The 21,816-nt window shown below is 38.8% G+C and overlaps 1 protein-coding gene across 2 annotated transcripts in view; it reads right to left on the bottom strand.

Moving 5' to 3' along the window:
- Positions 1-20,477, bottom strand: part of LOC308654915 (cytosolic beta-glucosidase) — a gene marked incomplete at both ends in the record, with an annotated part of 124,275 nt that extends 103,798 nt beyond the window's left edge. For both annotated transcript variants that reach the window (XM_081304662.1, XM_081304663.1), the window contains one exon: positions 20,420-20,477. In XM_081304662.1, the coding sequence (XP_081160788.1) occupies positions 20,420-20,477 (58 nt within the window). The remainder of the gene's footprint in view (positions 1-20,419) is intronic.
- Positions 20,478-21,816: the final 1,339 nt, after the last annotated feature.

Genomic DNA, 21,816 nt, shown 5'->3' with positions numbered 1-21,816 from the left:
TGGAACAGAACTTTCTAATGGCAGCAAGGCCATTTAGAAAAATTTGAGATTCCTTTGACTCAGAAACTAATTGACTTTCCTCAAGGTCCCCCAAGAATCACTGGGTCAGTGATCAGTCTTGGCAGATTCTGCCAGTGTCTCAAAGTGGCCCTGGGAACGGAGAGTTTTCTGGGTTTTTCATGTTAGACACTAATTACGGTAGCTACAAATTTGTCTCTACTATGTACCAATCGGTAACATAAACAGATGTTCCATCAGCAGCTCTTAAAAAGACCCCTTTTAGATAAATATACATGCTAATAAGTAGACTGTTTGCTTTGCCAAGATGGCTTTACGACACATTACCAAGACATCACCTCCCAAAGGTGCCCTTCCAAAGCCCCTCTACATGGAAAAGAAAGCTACAGCTGTTCTTTACTCTGACTCATCTGCCTGTTCCACCATGAAATTTCCACTGCTATTGGAATTTGGATGGGATGTGAGCAGTAATTACATCACAATATACACACAAAAAAATGCCTAAATTTTGTAGATATTGGAAAGATCTAATATGAGTTTGATATAAGGTGTTGCCCAAAGGTAGGCAGGTAGGGTATAAATGAAGGAAGTCGCTGAGGGTGTGCCTCTGGGGTTTATATTTTGTGTCTGGTGCACAGAGCTCTCTGCTTCCTGGTTGCCATGTCTTGAGTTGCTTTCCTCCTCCATGCCCTTCTACCATGATGGTCTGCCTTCTCTTGGGCCCAGAGCTATGGAGTAGGCAGACCCTGGACTGAACCTCTGAAACCACAAACCAAACTAAACCTTTCCTCCTCTGTGTTGTTCTTGTGAGATCTTTCGATCACACTGGTGCAAAACCTGATTAAAATTGACCCACCTTCTTCCTCCAACCCAGTGCAAGCCTTTAGCTCTGACTTTTAAATAAACAAGAAACTGAATCCCTAAGTGTTCTCCTAGCCTCTCAAAATCTACCACCCCTGCAGTCCTTTCCTGAATATTTCAACTCAGATTGTTCCCTGTGTCCCTCAAACACACATATTGCCCGCACCACCAATACTGTTTCTAAGCCCCCTGTTTCCTCTTGTTCCTTTGTTTCTTGTGGAGCTTATCAAATCAACATGTTCTCCCTTTGTCACCAAGGCGTTGTGTGACATTAATCATGTCAATCAATCACTCCAGTTCCTATAAAACAAGAAAAGTATATTGATGTTTCTAAAAGAAACATGTTCCCTGGAGAGGATTCAGTAGTCGCCCTGTAGTGAAAGAGACATGAAGAAGGGAATTCTGAGTGGACAGGCACAACTTCTTCACCTCCTCCCCAACAAATACAGAAGTCCCATCTGTGTCTTTTAATTATGAAAGTCCTGAGTTAGATTTTCTTAAAATTCTGGTATGCCGCATGAAAACACATTTAAATCTCACTGGGCTAGGAGGCTCCTAAACTTCTTCTGATCACTATGAGATTCTGTGAGAATGTCAGCATCTAAGTTTTTTCTAATTCTTCCACGAAAACTTAGTTCAGACATTGAAAACTTGCTCATCTTTGATCTTCTCCCTGTTTCCCTTTCCAGCCCTATTTCAAGCATTCTCTTTACATTATGACTTCAATCGTCAGATATACCCCAGTGACTATGAGCAAATCCAACCTAAAATGGAACTTTGAATACTCAGTTGCTTCCCAGACACTTCCCGAAATTCCCCGAAGGGAATCTCAAGTGCAAATGGAACCTATTATATTTCTACCATACAACCTCCAAAACTGCTCCTTCTCTAGGGTATTTTACTTCTACTTGTTGCATTATTAGCCATTCAGATACCTAAAAATAATTACATAGGACATCTTGGTCTTCTTATTTCCTTTGTACCCTACAGTGCACTCATGAGCATACCCTTTTGGTTCTCCCTCAGTGATGTCTCTTTCCTCTTTGTTTTTCTCCATCTTGTCCCTTTCACCGAAATCAAGGTCTTCTCCTGAATCATCATCATCAGCAGCAGCAGCAGCAACAGCAGCAGCAGCAGCAGCAACAGCAGCAGCAGCAGCATCTTGTCCATTGAACAACTTGACAACTGTTCCCAATCTCCATGTCTTCTGTCTTCAGCTCATCCTCTATGGTGCATTTAAAATTCTAATATATGGAACTGATTCTATTACTCCCTTTGCTTAAGTTTTATGGCTACCAAATACCTAATACACATGACCCTAAAGCCCACTCATTAACCTGGAACTTTGTGTATATCACAACATGAATCTCTTCTACCTTTGTAGCTTCAGATCCTGCCATTCAGCCTATTATCAGAAAACACAGACTATGGCATGCTTTACCAAAATTGGTCACTTACAAAACAATCATATAAGACACATAGAAAAAAAATGTAGATCCCTGGATGCTATTTGTAAATACTGTTATATCATCTTATATGAGTTTCCAAGTGATAAGAAGAACTCTGAGTGATTCATACACACACTTTAAATTCAAAATCATTGAGCTACTTAACAGGACATGACTACACAGTTCCCCAAATACAACATAAATATTCCTATTTCTATGCGTTGGCTCAAAATATTTAATCTGATGATATTCTCTTCCTTGTGCCTATCCCTGGAAACTAAAATAAATGCATATCTCTCACAATCCAACTTAGATGTCACAACCCACACACACACACATTCCTGTGTCACCACCTCTCTGGGTTTGTTCCAACAGCACTCTCCTTGTTTGTTAACAGTGAGAGTCATCACATCCTATCAGTCATGCGCACACCTCACTTCCCCACCAGAATTTTGCATTTAAATGACCATTCTTTTCACTACTCCAGGCTGTAGTCCTCACAGTAGACAAATATCTCATTGGAATAAACTAATAACTATATAGTAGTAATTCAAATAAATACTCAGAACTTAATTATTCACTTCATACCAAGGAAAACAGGTCTCCAAGTTCAACATAGAGAAGGATTCTGGATCCTTTTGAATAATCTCTCTCAAACCAAGAGAAAAGGCATCACCCAACAGAAAGCCAACAATATCATAGCTTTAATCATGGCTGCATCTCATCTTTATTTGTGGTTAGCGGGATGATCCTAGGAAAATATTTGGCTTTAGTTATATAATATCTATGGTTAAAACCCCTCGGTTCTCTCTTTATTAAACAAGCTGGGCAACAAGAACGTTTGTGTGACTACATTTGCCAAGTTCTCAGCACCATGGGAACCAAAGGATATGCTCTAGACTCCATCACTTCCTTCCCATAGTCTGGTTTACAAAAAAACACCACAGGCAGTGATCAAAGCCCCTTCATAATATTTCTCCTTGTGAAAGAGCTGCAGCACCCCCGCATTCTGTTACAAGATGACTGGTGTGCATCCCTTACCTGCACCTATCAGCTAGCCCTGGGTTGTAATTTATAAGTTATATAAAGTAATGGACCATCTAGAGAAAATGTTGCTTTTTCAAAGATCCCCAAGTATGCATCTGTATGATGGACTACAATGACTCCAAGTAAGATTATTGTCTTTAGAGTAAATAATACACTTTTTCCCCCAGGTCTCAAAGCCAGTATTTAAATGATTATTCATAGGTGTTGTGGGAGACTTTAAGCTTTAGCTTGGCAATTCCCAACATAAAAATGGGTAATGTTTCAGAAACCTTGTTTATGCATCACATGCCCAGAAACTCACCATTGCTTCTTACATTATGTTCCAAATTCCCAAGCCAACCCCCAAAATCTATTTATCTCATCACACACCTGAAGGGTATTCAGTGACACCAACCCTCATTTACAGGATTGTTCCTGTGGGGAAAATGCCCTCTAAATTCCCAGTCAAATGGCATGCAAATACATCTCCACCTGCATTCAGCGCTGAACGGGAAAGATGAGAGGAGGAAGACAGAAATCAGAATCTTTTAATTCTTAAATATTCGTTCCAAGGCATGCCCTTCTCTAAATGATCATTGCTTATTAGGGGCTAGAAACTGAAACCTCTACTATCAAAAGATTTTCAGAATTTGAAGTCGATCCCACCCTCTCAGTTACCTAGATGAAGCATCAACATGCTTACAAGATTTGACATTGAATATGAAACCTTCTGACCTCTTTGTATTTCCAATTTTCCCCTAATTCTCTTAAGTGTATATCATAATTAGTATTCAATTTAAATAGGTTTTAAATGAACACATCATAGGAAATACTTTCCTGTCTTACAGCAATTGAAAATCAAATATATTTACAGTTTCAAAATATAAAACAAGCTCTTTCAAATTTAAAAAAAAAAAACTTTTTTATTATTTAAATGTAAAGGAGTTTTAAAATCTCATTTATTTTGTCAATTGGTTCTGCTTAACATTCTTCAGCCCAGTCTACTCTCAATTATCCATGCTAAGGAAGGGGAATCAGTGGCCTGGATAATCTAAAACAGCAGATAATTTTAAAAGCCCTTGTATTTGGCCCGGTCATACTTTACAATCAAATTCTGATTATCCACACTAATGAAAGAAAGAACAGGCACCTTGAGAAAGAGCCAAACCAAGATAGATCTGCTCTTCTGACTTAGGGTAACTCAACGAAGTAGGCCACAAAGTAGGATAGAAGGAAAACACAGTGCTCCAGCTTCAGCCAGTGGGGACCACCCATTCAGAGGAAAACCACACAGCTACAACATCCATATGGACACCTCTGTGGTATTGGTCACTTTTAGAAGCATGGAGTTACATTCAAATGCTACCAGGTTAAAAAAGAAAAAAAAAAAAGCATAGTATATAGTGTTCAAAATAATATAGTAACAGATGGATCGTTCTAAGAATCTCTTTGGGGGGTTTCCTTTGCCCCATCAGACACTCAGCCCCTTATTACCCCTACCGTGCACACAGTAACACGCTCAGGAGAGTGGCATAAAGGATAAAATGACAAAGGCCGTATCTGGAGTAAGAAAAGCTCAGGCCAGGAAATGAGGCTTCCTAATTTCTTCTGTTGGTCTCATTCATGCCAATTGTCACATGCGCATTCAAGCAAAGGGAATCACATGCACAAAGGGACAGAGGCATGAAGGTCACGGCATGTTAAAAGGATTTCATGTGTTTCATTTTGTTAAAGAATAAGATACTAGGGGAAAAGCAAGACAGGAACCTGGGGTGGAGTCGGAGATAAAATTAAAAAGAGTTTGTTCTTCCATGCAAGAAGTTCAGAAAACATCCTGTAGCAGATAAAAAGACACTAAAATGTTTTAATAATGATTAAGGTTTCTTGAACACTTGTAGCTTGCCCAGGACTGTTCTGAGCCTTTGATATTCAGAAAGATTTAATATTTTTAGTAATTCTAAGATAGGTACTATTACTGTTTCTATTTACAAATAAGGAAATTGAGTCCTACGAAGCTTAGATATCTCCAAAATCACACAACTGGTAAGAGATGGAGTCAGGACTAAAACTTGGTCTCTTTGATTTCAGAGTTTGTGCACTCTTTTGAGAAATAATAAGGTGATCACTATTGTAAAAGACCTTGTTAGCAGCAATAGGCAGGAGAGATTGGAGGCAAATGGAAAAGAGGAGACATTAGCAACACAAGAGATGGTAAGATCCAGAGCTAAAGGAAAGGTAGAAGTAATAAAGAAAAAGGCGTGTAATTAAGGGGTTTAGAGGAGACAGAGTAAAAAAAAAATGATTAAATAAAGGAGGGAATAAGAAAAAGAGTATGAAATGAGTTCCATATTTCTGACTTAGGGATTTATGTGCTGCCCTAATAATTTTTTTTAGGATCACTTAACCTTGTGCACCAGTGAGCTTAGCTGGAAAGGAACCCCTACCAGATGGGCAAGCCCAGACAGGACAACACAACTAGTACCTTCTTTTTCCAGTTCAATGCTGGCATATAATCATCCAAATAAACAAATGTCTATCACAGCTGATTGGTTTAGTAGTGACAAAAAAATTCATGTACCAATATGAAGGCCAGTATGTACAACCCACCTTCTAAATGAATCATGGAAATGCGGCTATTTGTTTCTTGTTGCACAAGGTCAGATATACGGGCTCATATTTAGCTTTCTGTGTAACATCCAAGTGCAAAGATAAGGAAGAAAGGGCATAGGAAGGGAAAAAATGCAGACATTTCATATCTTATCAAGATATTTGCAAATCTCTTAAGAAAATTAAAACCATTTTCAGAACTTCCCTGTGGGGATCACATGAGTATATGTGTGCACTAAGTCCATGAATGAATAGGTAAAGACCAAAAATTCATTTTTAAAATTTTAAAAATACTTCTTTAGCTGATTTTTAATTTTTTAAAAATTTTTGCTGTTTCTATCTTTTAAATGTTTTGCCATTACCTTGTATTACTTTTAGAATACAAAAACACGTTTTTTTATTATCATTTGCTATAAGCATCCACTGTATTCAGAATGTGCCAATACAAGGAACACAAAAGCAAACAGTTTTCAATAAATAACCTTAGGGGCTGGGGTTGTAGGTCAGTGGTAGAGCGCTTGCCTAGCACATGTGAGGCACCGGGTTCAATCCTCAGCACCACATGAAAATAAATAAATAAAATAAAGGTATTGTGTTCATCTACAATTTAAAAATATATTTTAAAAAATAAATAATCTACTCAAACCAGTGAATAGTTTTCAGCACTACTCATGAAGACAGCTGAGATACAGGAAAACTTCGTACATGAAGAATCTGTGCTCAACAGAAATACTGGGAGGTAAGATATGATGTTTAGAGCGCTGACCCCAGGAACAACTGGTAGACATGTGGCCTTTCTTGGTCATAATAACCTTCTTCCACAGTGGCTCTTCTCACAGAGTCTGAATAGATCACTTTCTCTTGTTAGACTGTCTGAAATTCCATTAATTGTGTACTATCTCATTTTCTTAGATGATTCTATCTACTATAAGAGAATACCATAGACTGGGTAGCTTATAAACAATAGAAATTTAATTCCCACAGTTCTGGAAGCTGGAAGTCCTAGATCCAGGTGTCAGGTGAGGGCCTTTTCTGATTCATGGATGACTGTCCTTTGATTAGGTTCTCACATGGCAAAGGAGAGAAGACAGCTCTCTAGGGCTTCTGTCATAGAGCAGGAATCCCATTCATGCAGGTTTCACCCTCATGACCTGATCACCTCGCCAAAGCCAAACCTCCACATGGCATCACATTGCTTAGGCTCTCAAAAGTGAATGGGGGTGGGGCGGGGGAGGCACAGATATTCAGTCTATAGCACTCATCCTCTTCCTAAAAAGCAAAGGAGCCATTTTCAGAAGTTGAGTGCATCAGTAATGAAAAGGAGAATGATAATGGTACAAAGAAGAGGAGAATTTATTCATTAACCTTGAATAATGCCTCATAGTCCATGAGGCACTTGCTTATATTAATGCATGTTCACAAACTTACACATAAATTAATATTACAAGTCATTATTCATGTTAATAAAGACTTCCAGTTCAAGGTGGGGAATGAAGCACACAGTTCATTCTTCTCCCTCTCACGGCCCCATTGGAGTGACAGCAAATTAAAGGAATCCACAACTGCTAAAAACAAGAAAAAGTCCCCATAGAAGACCACACCTACTCAACTGCTTCTGGAAAAGAAAGAAACCAGGAGCAATTTGGCTGAGAAGCTAAGACAAAGCTTCACAACATAAGCTCACCTGCAGAAGCTCATCACTGAAGATGATGACTAAAGAAGGTTCCCCCAGAGAGTCTCAGGGTCAACCAATGCAGCCTTAGAGTAGTCACCATCATGGTGACCAACCAGAAGGCCATCCTCCTCACCACTGGACTGGCTGGTTTCTCTCCTCCATAAAGAAGATAGTTGGAACTGCTTTGCATCTCAGTGAAGTCCCAAGAATCGCATCATGAAAGTGAGAAACATGACTGGGAAGGACTCCTACTCTTGAGTGCAAGGGCAGCCAAGAGAGACAGAATGGACTCCAGAGCTAAGCATGAACTTGAAGGCAAGGAGAGTCAGGAAACAAAAAAGGTAAAGAACAAACACATTCTTCTTTAACACCCTTGCTATCTGGTGGTCACTGAGGTCTACATCCTGGCTGTCTCTCCTCACATTCACAGTCCTGCAGGACAGGCCTGTCCATTGTTCCCACCATTTCCTAGAACTCTGTTTCTTAGAGAAGCACCCTCTACATCCTGGGAACAAATTTTTACCCCCCACACCTCCGATAGAGCCCTAATATCCAGAATGTACAAAGAACTCAAAAAATTAAACAATAAGATAACAAATAACCCAATTAACAAATGGGCCAAGGACCTGAACAGACACTTCTCAGAGGAGGACATACAATCAATCAACAAGTACATGAAAAAATGCTCACCATCTCTAGCAATCAGAGAAATGCAAATCAAAACCACCCTAAGATACCATCTCACTCCAGTAAGATTGGCAGCCATGATGAAGTCAAACAACAATAAGTGTTGGCGGGGATGTGGGGAAAAGGGCACACTTGTACACTGCTGGTGGGGCTGCAAAATGGTGCGGCCAATTTGGAAAGCAGTATGGAGATTCCTGGGAAAGCTGGGAATGGATCCACCATTTGACCCAGATATCGCCCTTCTCGGACTATTCCCTGAGGACCTTAAAAGAGCGCTCTATAGGGATACGGCTGCATCAATGATTATAGCGGCACAATTCACAATAGCTAGACTGTGGAACCAACCTAGATGCCCCTCAATAGATGAATGGATAAAAAAAATGTGGCATATATACACAATGGAGTATTATGCAGCACTAAGAAATGACAAAATCATAGAATTTGCAGGGAAATGGATGGCATTAGAACAGATTATGCTAAGTGAAGCTAGCCAAGCCCTAAAAAACAAATGCCAAATGTCTGCTTTGATATAATGAGAACAACTAAGAACAGAACAGGAAGGAAGAGCATGAGGAAAAGACTACAGTAAACAAAGACGAATGGGGGGAGAGAAACGGGAGAGAAGGGAAAGCACATGGAAATGGTAGGAGACCTTCAATGATACATAAAATTATAAGAGGTTATGAGGGGCAAGGGGGAGGGAAAAAGAGGGAGAGAATTGAACAACAGCAGGGGAGGTAGAGAGGGAAGATGGGAGGGGAGGGGAGGGGAGGGGGGATAGTAGGGGATAGGAAAGGTAGCAGAATACAACAGTCACTAATATGGCATTATGTAAAAATGTGAATATGTAACAGATGTGATTCTGCAATCTGTATTTGGGGTGAAAATGGGAGTTCAAAACACAATTTGAGTCAAATGTATGAAAGATGATATATCATGAACTATGTAATGCTTTAAATAATCAATAAAAAAATATATATTTTTTTGAGAAGCACCCTGTTTCCGTTAGCTGTACTATCTAACTTTAAGAAAGCCTAATTAGCAGCTGATACTCATCATATTCTTGCATTCATGAACATGGAGAAGCACCTAAGGATCATCAAACATTGCACAAAAACAACATGAAAGATGAGAACCAAAGTAAACAAATACCCAATATCTCAATGATACAAAAAAAAAGATGCAGAAAAGAGCACTTACACTTTTAGTTTTTAAAAATTGACAAGTTATATTTATGTACATCTATGAGATATAAAGTGATAATTTATGAATACAATGTGAGTTAATTAAATCAAGCTAGTTAACATACTCATCACCTCAAATTCTTATTTTTTGTGTGTGGTGATAGTATATGAATATATTCTCTTAGGAGTTCTGAGATGTACAATATTCAATCACCAACTATATCTACCATGACATATATACACTTATGTACATATACACACATATATACTTACATGGATATGTATGTGTACAAATCCTCTTGTCTGAAGCTTCGTACACTTTGACCATCATCTTCTCATTCTCCTATCCCTGGCCTCTGTGATCGCCATTCCACTCTCCTCTTCTGGCAGTTAAATTGTTTTAGATTCCACATATAAGGGAGAATGTGCAATATCTGCCTTTCGGTGTCTGGTTCATTTCATTTAGCATATGGTTCTACAATTCCATCAGTGTTAACGATTTTTTTCCTTGTCAAGACTAAATATTATTTCATTGTGCATATACAACATATTTTCTTGTCCATTAAACTGTTGATGGACACAGTTTGATTCTGTCACTTGGTTATCTGAATAATGTTGCAATGAACATGGGAGTGCAGATAGGTCTTTGCTGAGGGCCATTGCCAAGTAAAAATGACGCATCGATATTTCCTTGCCAGCGTACCCCATATTAAATGGACTTGCCTTGGAAATTTGCTGTGACCTTGCATGTGTGTTTGAGAAAGGTGACCCTGCTCAATGACCAGGGTGGATCCAGGTTTTAGGAAGTATCCGGGTTTAAGATAATTTGGTTTTAAGGTGTTCCCAGTTTAAGACAATAGGGGTTTTAGGGAAGTTGGAGGTTGAAGATTATTGCTGCTGGGATTAGGGTGTTCCTGCTGTTTGTTCCCCTTGAGTTCTCGTGAGATTCAAATGGGATTTGAAAAAAGCCTTGTGGAGTAGGTGAATTGGGCGGAGGAGAACTGGGATTGCCCCAGAGCGTGTGTGGAGGCCGGTGTGTGTTCGGGAATAAAGAATTGCTGTTTGAATCGACAAAGCTGTGAGTGGCTCGTGATCTTGTGCCCAGCCAAGACTGTGGCAGGTCTTCAAAATACTGACTTCAAATCTTTTGAATAAACACCAGGGAGAAGCATTGCTGGATCGAAATTTTAATTTCTTAAATTTTCATTATTAAAGAGACCCAGGGTTGACAAGATTCAGAAAATACAGCATAGCTTTATAGAAGAGAAGCAATCAAAGAATTTATTCCTTAAAAATTAGAATTACCATTGCCATAACTAAATATTTAATAAAGGGGTTGAAAAATAGAGGGAATGTAGCTAAATCCAAATACAGCTAAATATAGTACTCTGAAAGAAAAAGTTGAGAAAATCATCCCAGATAAGAAGCACAAAACATAAGGAAAGGGCTCTAATATTCATCTAATGAAATTTAAAGGAGAGAGAAAGACCAGCATTAGGAATTTTGCAGATGATAAATCTGAGGTTTACAGAAAGAAATTAGGTGATTCAATTCATCAGTAGTCCATAAACCGACAATGATATATTCCAGATATGTTCCACACTTAAGACCAAGGCTAAAATTCAACTAAGATGTAAAACTGTGGCCCCAGTGGTTATACCCACTCTAGTTGGTCATTGCCTTTGCCAGTCTAGTGTATACCTGTGGCTTACAAGTGGTATCTAATTGGTGAGTGTGTAGCAGTTGATGAACATTTGTATATTATCCCTGACTCAGCCTACACATTTTTAATTATTAATTTCATGGTCCAATAAAAAAAAAGGAGGCAATTTGAGATTCTGTGGATTTCAAATTTGAAACTAGAAGAATGAAGTAAGGGTTGTGTCTGTCACATCAACTTTCAAGCTATGATAAAAAGTCATAAATAAATGCTTACTTCCTGTTTTTTTCTTTCCTTACCAAGAAATAAAGAACCATGCTTACATCTGTTTATGCCCATTATGGCTCAAGTTTTTAAAAAGGAACAGAGAAAAACAGTCTGCATGGACTCATACACTTGACCTAAAACCAGCTCAAACACCCGCTCTGTTTATTCTCCTCCTTAGAAAAGCATAAAACTAGCCTCCAATTCCTTATCTATAGTATTCTACCTTTGACACACGGAGAAAAACCGAGATAGCCAAAGACGAACCTCAATTTCTGCCAACATAAAGCCAAAGTCAAAGTTAAATCAAGAGCAAGCATTGTATTGGTGTCTGGGGCATCACAAGAATCCATAATGGCTTTCATAAAACTGGGTCCTTTGCTTCCCTGAGACCACAAACTCAGGTCCCTCTAGGAAGCATTAATGGAGTAGCTTAGACTCTGCTTAGGATTTGTGGAATTTCAGAGGATGCTCACCCCTCAAGAGCTTTCTCTGAAATCATTGGGAGTTATAAGCTCATAAGTGCCATAGAATTGGGTTCTGAATGTTATTTTCACAGTTCTTCTGTGGCCTATAGAAGAAGTCAACAAAAGACCACTGAGTCACCTGCTGCCTTTGTGCCTCACATTCTCCCCAGCCACAAACAATGAGCAGGGTCAGCTTCACACAGCGTTAAAAAACAGGGATATTTTTATGTACTTAAAAATACTGCAAGACCCCTATCTATATGTACAATGATTATCTGCATTTTCTCCCCTGCCTCTTGGTCTAACAAATGCATTTTATAGGTTTTACAAGGTCCTTTACAACTCGCCTAAAACACATAATTTTCCTCCTGCTTATACCACTTATTTATTATTTATTTATTAGATTTATATTGTGCTTCCTCCAAAAGGCTTAAGGCACCACATGCCAATTGTTATATAATAAACAATAAACTTTCCTTTAATACCATAAACAGTGAAGTAGCCAGAGGAGAGGCAGGAGGGCTATTAACAGGCACAGGAAGAAGAAAAGAAGGGCCGTGGGTCTGTTGAAATTCACAACCAAGTCATTAATATGTTAGGAAGCCTTGCCATCCGAAGGTCTGCCCCAGCCCTGCTCTGTTGGCCTCATTTGAAAAGACCCAGACACTGTCCTCTACTCCAAAGAAAAAAGCCAAAATATCTCTATTTTTGTGCAGGGGTAAGAGGACTTTAAATTAGTAATCTCTCAGAGCTCTCAAGAGAATATCTGAGAACAAACAGACCTATACAGACAACTGTGTTTTGAAAATCAGTTGAAGGAGATAAGTGGTAATGTTTTATAACAAATCACTGAAACCTTCGATTTTTGTTGTTGTAGTTGTTTTACAAACACAATTCATGCTCAGTTCTCAGTTTTGCTGAATGTCTATTACTTCCAAAGTCTGTATAGGCCAGGCAGCACAAAAGTTCAAAACTTCTCAAAATCAGAAAGTGACAGTCTGGCCTCAGCTTCTAAATCACAGGCCACACTGATGTGACAAAGTCATGTGTTGATTTCCTGCCTCTATAAACCAGGCAATGGTGAAAGAGATGGTTAAACACTAACTCTCCCCAGCATCTCCTGATAGAACTAGTCAAAGAAGAGAAAAGAAGGAGTATATTCTAATTTGTAGCCAAAACAAGAAATCCCCATTCCCACTAATGGAGGATGACATAACTCTTCCCCAGAGAGAGAGAGAGAAAGAACAGAATAGATACCAGCGTATTAGTGTCTGTATCTAGTCAGCACTACGCACCAGGCACTCTTGTGTTCCGGTTTTATATGCTAACCCAGAACAAATCTACACAGTGGGTATGACCATCCTCCTATGTTATAATTAAGGAACTGAGGCCTAAAAAATTTATTTGCACCTGCTCTGCTAATAAGTGCTTGAGTTGAGATTCAAATCCTGAGCTCCTAGGGTAGAAAATAAGCAGACATAGAAAGTGATTCTGTGCATCGACAAAGATAGCAGGCTGACAACCCTTGACAGAGCATATGGGGTCCAGTTCCCCGTCTGGAAGCTGTTCATGGAGCCTTAACAACAACACAATAGCCAGTTAAGGACTACACATAAAAACCTTAGCGTAAGGCAGAAGCCAACCCAATGCAGAAGAACATAGGACACATCACCTTCAGACAGACGGAAAATGTGCCGCACTACAGCAGAGACCACAGGGAGCTAGGTGCTCAGGACAGACAGTTAAGATTGCCCCAAGTCCTAAGTGAGCATGGACTAGAAGTTGATAAAGTGTGCCTTCACTCACCACTAGTGAGAGTGTAAATTGGCATAACAAACCAGGGAAAGTCTCTTAGAACTAGAACTCACTGTATTTTCTTGCACAACTGATTGCATACTTAGGCCAAGTTAACCACAGAGTCCCATGGTCATCCTCAGTCTTTTATGCCATCCTTAAATGTGAATACCATACATCGAGCCCTTACTAACTGCAATAATTTAACATGCACCATCTTATTTAAACCTCTTAAATATGCTATAGAGTAGACATCATAATTATCTCCATATTTCAGATTAAGTTAAATTTGTCCTAAAGCTGTCTCCAGACTTAGAGAATTGTAACCTAAATTAATATGTAAATAAACACAACCTAACTGAGAAGTACATGCTTATGACACGTGACCCAGTCTTAGCCAATCACAGCAGACAAGATTTCAGCCAATCACAGACTGCAAACTAATCAGATATGTCCAAATTAGGCAGATGCTGAATTGTAAGTAGGCTATTTCTATATGTCACCTTCATTTTCTTTTTATCAATACTGTCTATGCACATGGACAGGTGGGACTCTGTGAATCTTTACTGGTTCACAGTGCTGCCCAATTCATGAATCATTTCCTTGCTCAGTAAACTCTGCTAAATTTAATTTGTCTGAAGCTTGTTTGTTTGTTTGTTTGTTTAGCATCAGAAGTGAGATCTGAAGTACACATTCAGCAAGGCCCAGAAGCACCAAGTAACTAAATGTGCCCAGAAGGACCCATTGTGCCCATTAAGTTGGGCAGCAGTTTGGGTCATGAGAGTTCTCTTTCATATTTGAGTCCCAGGTATTTTGAGGTTTTTTATTTTACCTGAGCATTTTTTTTTTAACTGATCAGTGTCCAGAATCGTATTGGACAAAGTAATTAAACTAGGCTGGATCAATTTAGAGTCCTTATTTAGACATCTTTTGAAAATGGGTTTATCCAAATTGAAGGAGTCAGTGTCTCCAGAAGTCTGAGACCTCACTTTCTAGATTACTAGCTAATGTTATATACAGCAGTTATGATCCAGAACCTGTGTTTTCTTTGTTTTGTTTGTTTGTTTGTTTGTTTGTTTGTTTTAGAAAATGGGTTAAACTAAGGACAAAATAGAATTACAGTTGCTTCAGTGGGGAAGTTTTAATCATTTGTGAAATTCATGATGAAAGTCAGAATCCAAAATGCCACCAAAAAACAATGGGATACATTGTTTAATTGGTACATAGAAGGACCTAAAACCTTAAATGAATCAAAGTTTACCTCTTCACCAGGTTCCTTATTAAAGGAAATTTTTTTTTTCAATCTTAAAGGTCTTTTTCACAAATATTATTTAAAAGCGTTAGCCATCTGGGCAGGAAATTTTGTTCCTTTGGCCAGAAGAACAATTTGGATACAGATATGCTTCAATAAATTAATGAGATTTGTATTATTGTAATTGGCACATGACAAAATTTTTAGAAAAAATGCTCTGGTTCTGTTCTTCCCATCTATTTATGTGCATATACCTGTACAATATGTTTCATATTTTTCCACTTTTTTACGATATTGTCAAGTTAAATTCTTAACTCTATTTAATTGGTTTTAAGAAAAATAACTTTATATATGATGTATTCTCTCCAAAAATAAAACCCAAATTCCTTTCATGTCCACGTGATCTGAGCAATTTTTAATAAACAAAAAGATTCTTAGTTTGATTGAAAGAGGCATGTCTTCACAGTTTTCAGTGCTAAATATATTGAGGATGCATAACTTTTACTACCTAGTTTTCCTTGGAAAATAAATTTATGTTATATCTATATTAAAAACTTCATTAGTAAAAAAATATGTATAACTTAAGATGATATCTGGCTATTTAGTAGTTCATCTTTATAATCAATCTAAATAAAATTTTCTAAAATGGGTTAAATAGAGGTAAGTAAGATCAAATTTCCATAGAAAATATGTCCTTTCCAAACCAGAAGGTTTTAGTATTCTTATCATCAGGAATGGAAAATTGAGATGAAATTTTGCCTCCCAGAGTTTCTTATTACAGAGAAATTGAAGATATTTGGTATCATTAATAAGAACGGTCTGTGCCACACTGACAAACCATACTATGGGAAAGTGCATGCTTCTGTAGGTAACCATTTGTAGATTTGCCAGGTTGCTGGTGTAACAGACAATTTACCATTACTTGATTTCCAGTGTTCACTGGAAATTAAGAACACAAAGTATTAAGAATTCTAATTAATACATGTAATTTTAATTTATATAAGAAAGGAAACAACTCTGTATATAAGTATGCAAGGAAAGTAAGATGTGTTTTGGCTAAGGGAAACAGTCACTTTTGTCCTAACATACAATGATTAGTTGTTCCGAAATGAGAAGAGGAAACATATAGGAGAAAGACTACTCTGCTATTAAGAATAGTGCAACACTTAAAACTTGTGAATTGTTTATTTTTTGAATTTTCCACTTAACATTTTTCACTTGCTGTAAACTTCAGGATACAGAAACCAGGAAAAGTAAACCACAGATAATGGAAGACTATTATATCGTGCTTCCAGACTTGTGGAAGTATGTGCATCTCCTACCAAGGCCTAGAGACCACCTATGTGGGTATAAGTCATTGCTTATATGGAGTCACCAATTAAATCGTAATCTCCTTTTCCACTCAACGTGGGCAGCACACTATAAAAGAATGACATGAAAGCAAGTTTCTCAGTGGACCTTGTTCAGGAGCTAAGCAAATAAATTTAACTGACCTCTGCTCAGATGCAATTAGGTGGCCCTCTTCCAGCCACCAAGTGCCTTTATCTGGTCTGCAGAGAGTTTGCTTACTCATTTGATCACTTCCCCAATTAGATCTTGCTCTTTGGCCTGGCTCACACTTGCCTTCCAAAGAGTTTCCACTGAGACTTCAAAAAAAACCTCCCATAATCACAGACCAAAGTAGCCAATAACCAAAATTAGCACCAACAACAAAAATTAGCACCAACAACACCAACCTTGAAATAGATGAAGATAGATAAGTTAGTTTCCACTGAGTGAAGGACCCAGTGGGATTCCTGGGGATTCACTCTCAGTGGAGGTGGAGTGTCTTTGTATGGAATTTAAAGCCAATCCATAAATTGGGGGAAATCTTGGATTTTATGGCCAATCAGACATCCTGGGGTTCAGAGAGTTAGAAGACACTCTTTGAGAGGTGAATTTTCAATAAAAATTCTCAAGTTAATATTACATAGCTGTAAATTTATTCTTTGCCCATATTGTTGGTTTGTGTATGCACTGAACCAAATTGAATGTTATACTTGCCTTTTCTATGATTTTAATACTATCAAAAGCTATATTTAAGAGGTGTTTGATGCTACTATTTCTCTAGACACTAGACACTGTCACTAAATACATTAAGGGAATTTCTCAAGAACAGAGAACATATGATTTGCTTCCAGGGATAGCTAAGAATTGTTTGGCAGGCATTCTGAGTAGTGGATGGAGAGCTTGGCTATTCCAGGGTTTTCTAATTTTTATATTGTTGTATGTCCCCAGGTTACTATGACTGGTGTTACCAGGCTAACTACAAAAATCAATGCCTCTTTAAATCAGGTAAATTTGTAGTGACTATGGCCCCTAATTGCCATCATACCCAACACAAGTGACTTGATCATAACCAGATGAGCTTGAGTACTATTGAACTATTTTTACTGCTTGAACTTTGAATTATTTTATTTTGATAAGTGCATGAAGACTCCTATTAAGGAGAGTACTTTAATTTCTTTGTTCTTTTCTCCTAATAACTATCATAACATTCTCCATAGTAGAGTATAGTTACTCAAAAGGCTTAAATGATTGTATGCAGCCATCTTTTGTACATGAATTCATCTCATTATGGTTAGAATAACAAAAACATGAACAAAGCATAAAGAACCATGCAAGTAATTTGACAACGTAAATTCTGAAATATATACTGAGACCAAACAAGTCCATTATGATAGTGACAGAAAGGATATCAGAACCCAAGATTTTGTTTAGTCTTTCAAAATCTTTGGTCAGTTTTGATAGACTGACCAAATGTGGAGAATTTAATTCAATTAAATTGAATTTAGCTAAAGCTAACTGGATATGGTGACACATGCCCATAATCCCAGCTGCTCAGGAGACTAAGGCCAGAGAATTTCAAGTTCGACACCAGGCTGGACAACTTAGCAAGACCGGGTCTCAAAATGAAATAAAAAGAACTGGGGCTGAGGCACGGTGGTAGAGCACTTGCATAGCATTTGCAAGGTCCTGGGCTCAATCCTCAGTACTGAGAAAAAATTTTTTTTTACTTAACCCTTCCTCTATACATAGGGAATTGTAATCTAATTTAATATACAAAAATCTAATATAAGAAAACACAACCCAACTTGAGAATTTATTCTTGTAACAAGTAATCAAGTCTGGGACAGTCATAGAAGCCAAGCTTTTAAACAATCATAAACTGCAAATTGTCCTGACACATCCAAACAAGGCCAAGGCTGAGTGGCAACCAAACTATTTCTTTTTTTTTTTTCCTAATTACTTATAAATGACAATAGAATGCATTTGGATACATCATATACAGATCAATCCAGCTATTTCTATACGTAACTTCCATTTTCTGTATGTAAATACTGCCTGATGACATTGCTGGGTGGACCTCTCTGAAGCTTTTTAGGTTAGGGTGCTGCCTAATTCGTGAATCCTCTCTTCACTCAGATAAACTCTGGTAAATGAAATGTGTTGAAACGTTGGGGTATTTTTTTCTCTTTTAACAGGAGGCACAGGAAAATTGTGTAACTTGCCAAGGTCACAAAGCTAGTAAAAAGTAGAGCTAGACACCACGTCTAAGGAGGCTGGCTCTACGGTCCATCTCCACAGTCACCAGGCTCGGCCCTTCCCTTGCTCTGCCACCTCCTCTCTGATCTGTCTAACCTCCCTTCCAAGAAAGAAACTCACAAAGATCATCTCCTCTTTTCCTTACTCCTAGAAGGCCAGGCTGTTTAATTATCTCCCCTAACCAAGCAGAAACTACCAGTGAGAAGATGAAAGACGATACCATTGTGAGAAAGGTGGCAGGGGCATCCCTGCTAACCAGAGCATTCTTAAACATTCCTTTAAAAGAGCCTTGTACCCCAGAGCACATATGTACAGTAATATGCATTGTCCCATAGGAGTTATCTTCTGCATGGCTGGGAGAGCAGGTATATCAGAGATTCCTCATTCTTCTATCTGTGCATCTCAGAAACTGCAGCAGAAGCTGGGAATCATAAACAGCCTGAGATGTGCCAGGATCAACTTGTATTCTAATCTCTGTCTAGAAAAATTTCCCCATCCTCCTTTAAATGACCCTCTTTTTGTCCTTCAATTTTTAGATGAAATGACATTAATTCACAGAGTCTCCTTGGCCATCCAACCTCGAGAAGCCATGCTGACATACATAACCCTTCACCACAACAACCTATTACCACCACAGCACTTCCCGTAAGTGGTGAAGTTCTCATTGACTGACTTACCAGTGCTGGTTGGTGTATTAGTTTTCTAAGGGTTGCTGAGCCACAAACTAGTGGCCTAACCAATGGAAATCTATTCTCTGCCAGTTCTAGAGGACAGAAGTTCAAACTCAGGTTCTGCAGGAAGGCCATGCTCCTGTTGAGACTCTAGGCAGTGTCCTTTTCTGATTTTTCTGGTGGTATCCACTGGTCTTTGGAATTTCTTAGGTTATAATGATTCTTTTGTCACATGTTGTTCCCTTTGTATGTCTCTGTGTCCAAATTTCCTCCTTCTTAAAAGAACATGAGTGATACTGGATTAGGTTCCTACTCTACTCCACTATGATCACATTTTAACTTAGCTAATTACATCTTCAAGTGACGAGTGCTAGCCTCCAGAAATGTAAGAGAATAAATTTGGTTGTTTAAGCCTCATAGCTTGTGGTAATTTGTCACAGCAACCCTAGGAAACTACTCCAAGAGACTCACTAAGCTTGGTTTAACCCAGAGTTCTACACACTTCTTTGACCAAATAAATATTTTCCCTGTAATAAGCGATTAACCTTTTATTCCCTAGGGGAAAAATAGATGTGCTCTAGAAAAGTAAATCTAATCTTCCTACTTTACAGATGAAAAAACCGAGACTCGGGGAGGGTACCATATTGGCATGCTTAGGCATGGGGGGATGGAAGCCAGGGCTCAGACCCCAAGTCCATTCAGAGTCATCGTTACCATCTTAAAATCAGTTGTTCCCTTTGCTTCTCAGCTGCCCCCAGGAAATGAGATGCCATGTACAAGATTAGGCTTGGCTCTGTGTTCACTAGGAACAGTGCAGGGCACTTTTCCCAACTAATGAAGGTCTCTTTGAAGGAAACTACTCAATATTTTTCCCACCAGTAGAAGAAATTTTCCTTTCTTCTTAAAGGGTTTGGGGAAAGTATGTCCAAGAAACTAATCATAAAAGCAGCTGATTCAGTGAAAAGGGGAGTGACAAATAAACTTGGAATGAGTAAAACTACAGTTTAATGAGCACCTCTGCACCCCACCCCTGGTGCCTGAGGAAAGACAGAAGGGAACATGGCCTCTTCTGTCTGGAAAGGGGCACTGCTGCATTCAGAACACTGCAGATTCTTTGACCCTTTTTCTTCCCCTTTTTCCCCTTGTCTGACCCTCATCTCCAGGCATATGGAGCCACCAGAAACAATATATTCCAGCAAAGGAGAGGGAGCTTCTCCTACCTTCCACTTGATATGCTGCAGTGGCTGCCCCCCATCCAAATCCCTCAGGAAAAGCCATGGCCTCAGGATCTGTCAGCTTTGCCTTCAGCTCTCAGGAACTCAGCACCCTTTCTGCCAGAGGAGCCAAACAACTGTGCAAATAAGTGAACTCTCACCCCAGACTAAAGTCCCAGAATGCAAATGTAGGTGCAGCAAGAAGGAAGGCAGATTAAAGGATCCCACCTTAAGAAGAATCCAAGTCACTTTGTACAAAGAGAACAATTGCACCTGCTTCCCCCCACTCTGCCCGATTCTAAACAGAGCTGGGTCAGCCTGAGTGCCAAGTTGACTTTTTACCTTTTACTGTAACACATGGACATTGTTTTTTTAAAAGTTATGCAATCTTACTAGCATTCCCCTTTAGCAATTTCTCCCAATGCCTGAGCCCTACTCCCTAGCAAGAACCATTTTCGGCCATTTCTTCTGGTATTTACTCCCCTGTGATTTAAAATAATAGGCTCTTCTGCTGCTGCTGCTTAATTTTTTTTAATTAATTAACTATTGACTTCTGGGTGTAGGGATGCAAGATCTAGTACATTGCTCTTTCTTTCCTCTCTCCTATCTCCACAGCCTTCCTCCATCCACCCTACATGAGATGACTTTTCCTAATGAAATAAAGTTGATATTTGTGTTACTGTGACCACGTTCAACTTGAAGCTGAGCCATGCCACTGCTTCCATGCTTACCTGTAACTATCCTCTGCTCTTACTCTACTCTCTGCTCTTTATATTTATTTCATTTTCTCTATACCTACCACTAACTCATCCCCAAGCACATCTCCAGTAAAATCCTCTGATTGTTCAGACAACTCTATTTCCCTGCCCCATTCTGCACTGTTGGTTTGTGGGTTACCACGGAACTATAATCTACCATCCCCTTCATATCCCTTCCCCTCTCCTTTTGTCTTTCCCCACCTTTGTTTCTTCTCCCCTTTCAAAGAAACAAATCCTTGACGACTTTCTGACAAAGGGGACCTGGGAGAGAAGAATTTCAAAACCCTACAGTTCTGGAATTATCTTTAGTCTAACATCATACTTGATATGCAGTTTGCTTACTACTGGATTTCATGATGGAAATGATTTTCAATCCAAATTTTAAAAGGCATTGGATTAGGCTTTATCAGCTTCCAATGAAGTTATTCATAACTTTGAAGACAACAGAAGCTCTAATATTTTATATATAAACATTTTTGTTCCCCAGCCCTCCCTTTCTGCTCCTCAAGCTTCTATTTCTGAAATTTTGCAGACATGTACCTTGCTATGAGACTCTTCTTCCTCTGAGCTTGGCAACCAGTGGTTGTGCACAATGTCAACAACAGGAGAGACTAGACGGCTGGTCCATGGGAACTCTCTGTACTA

Source organism: Spermophilus citellus (genome assembly GCF_964194105.1).
Source record: "Spermophilus citellus genome assembly, chromosome: 8".
Taxonomy (NCBI): domain Eukaryota; kingdom Metazoa; phylum Chordata; class Mammalia; order Rodentia; family Sciuridae; genus Spermophilus; species Spermophilus citellus.
The sequence above is the reverse complement of the archived record's forward strand: the minus strand, read 5'-3'. Positions and strand labels throughout refer to the sequence as shown.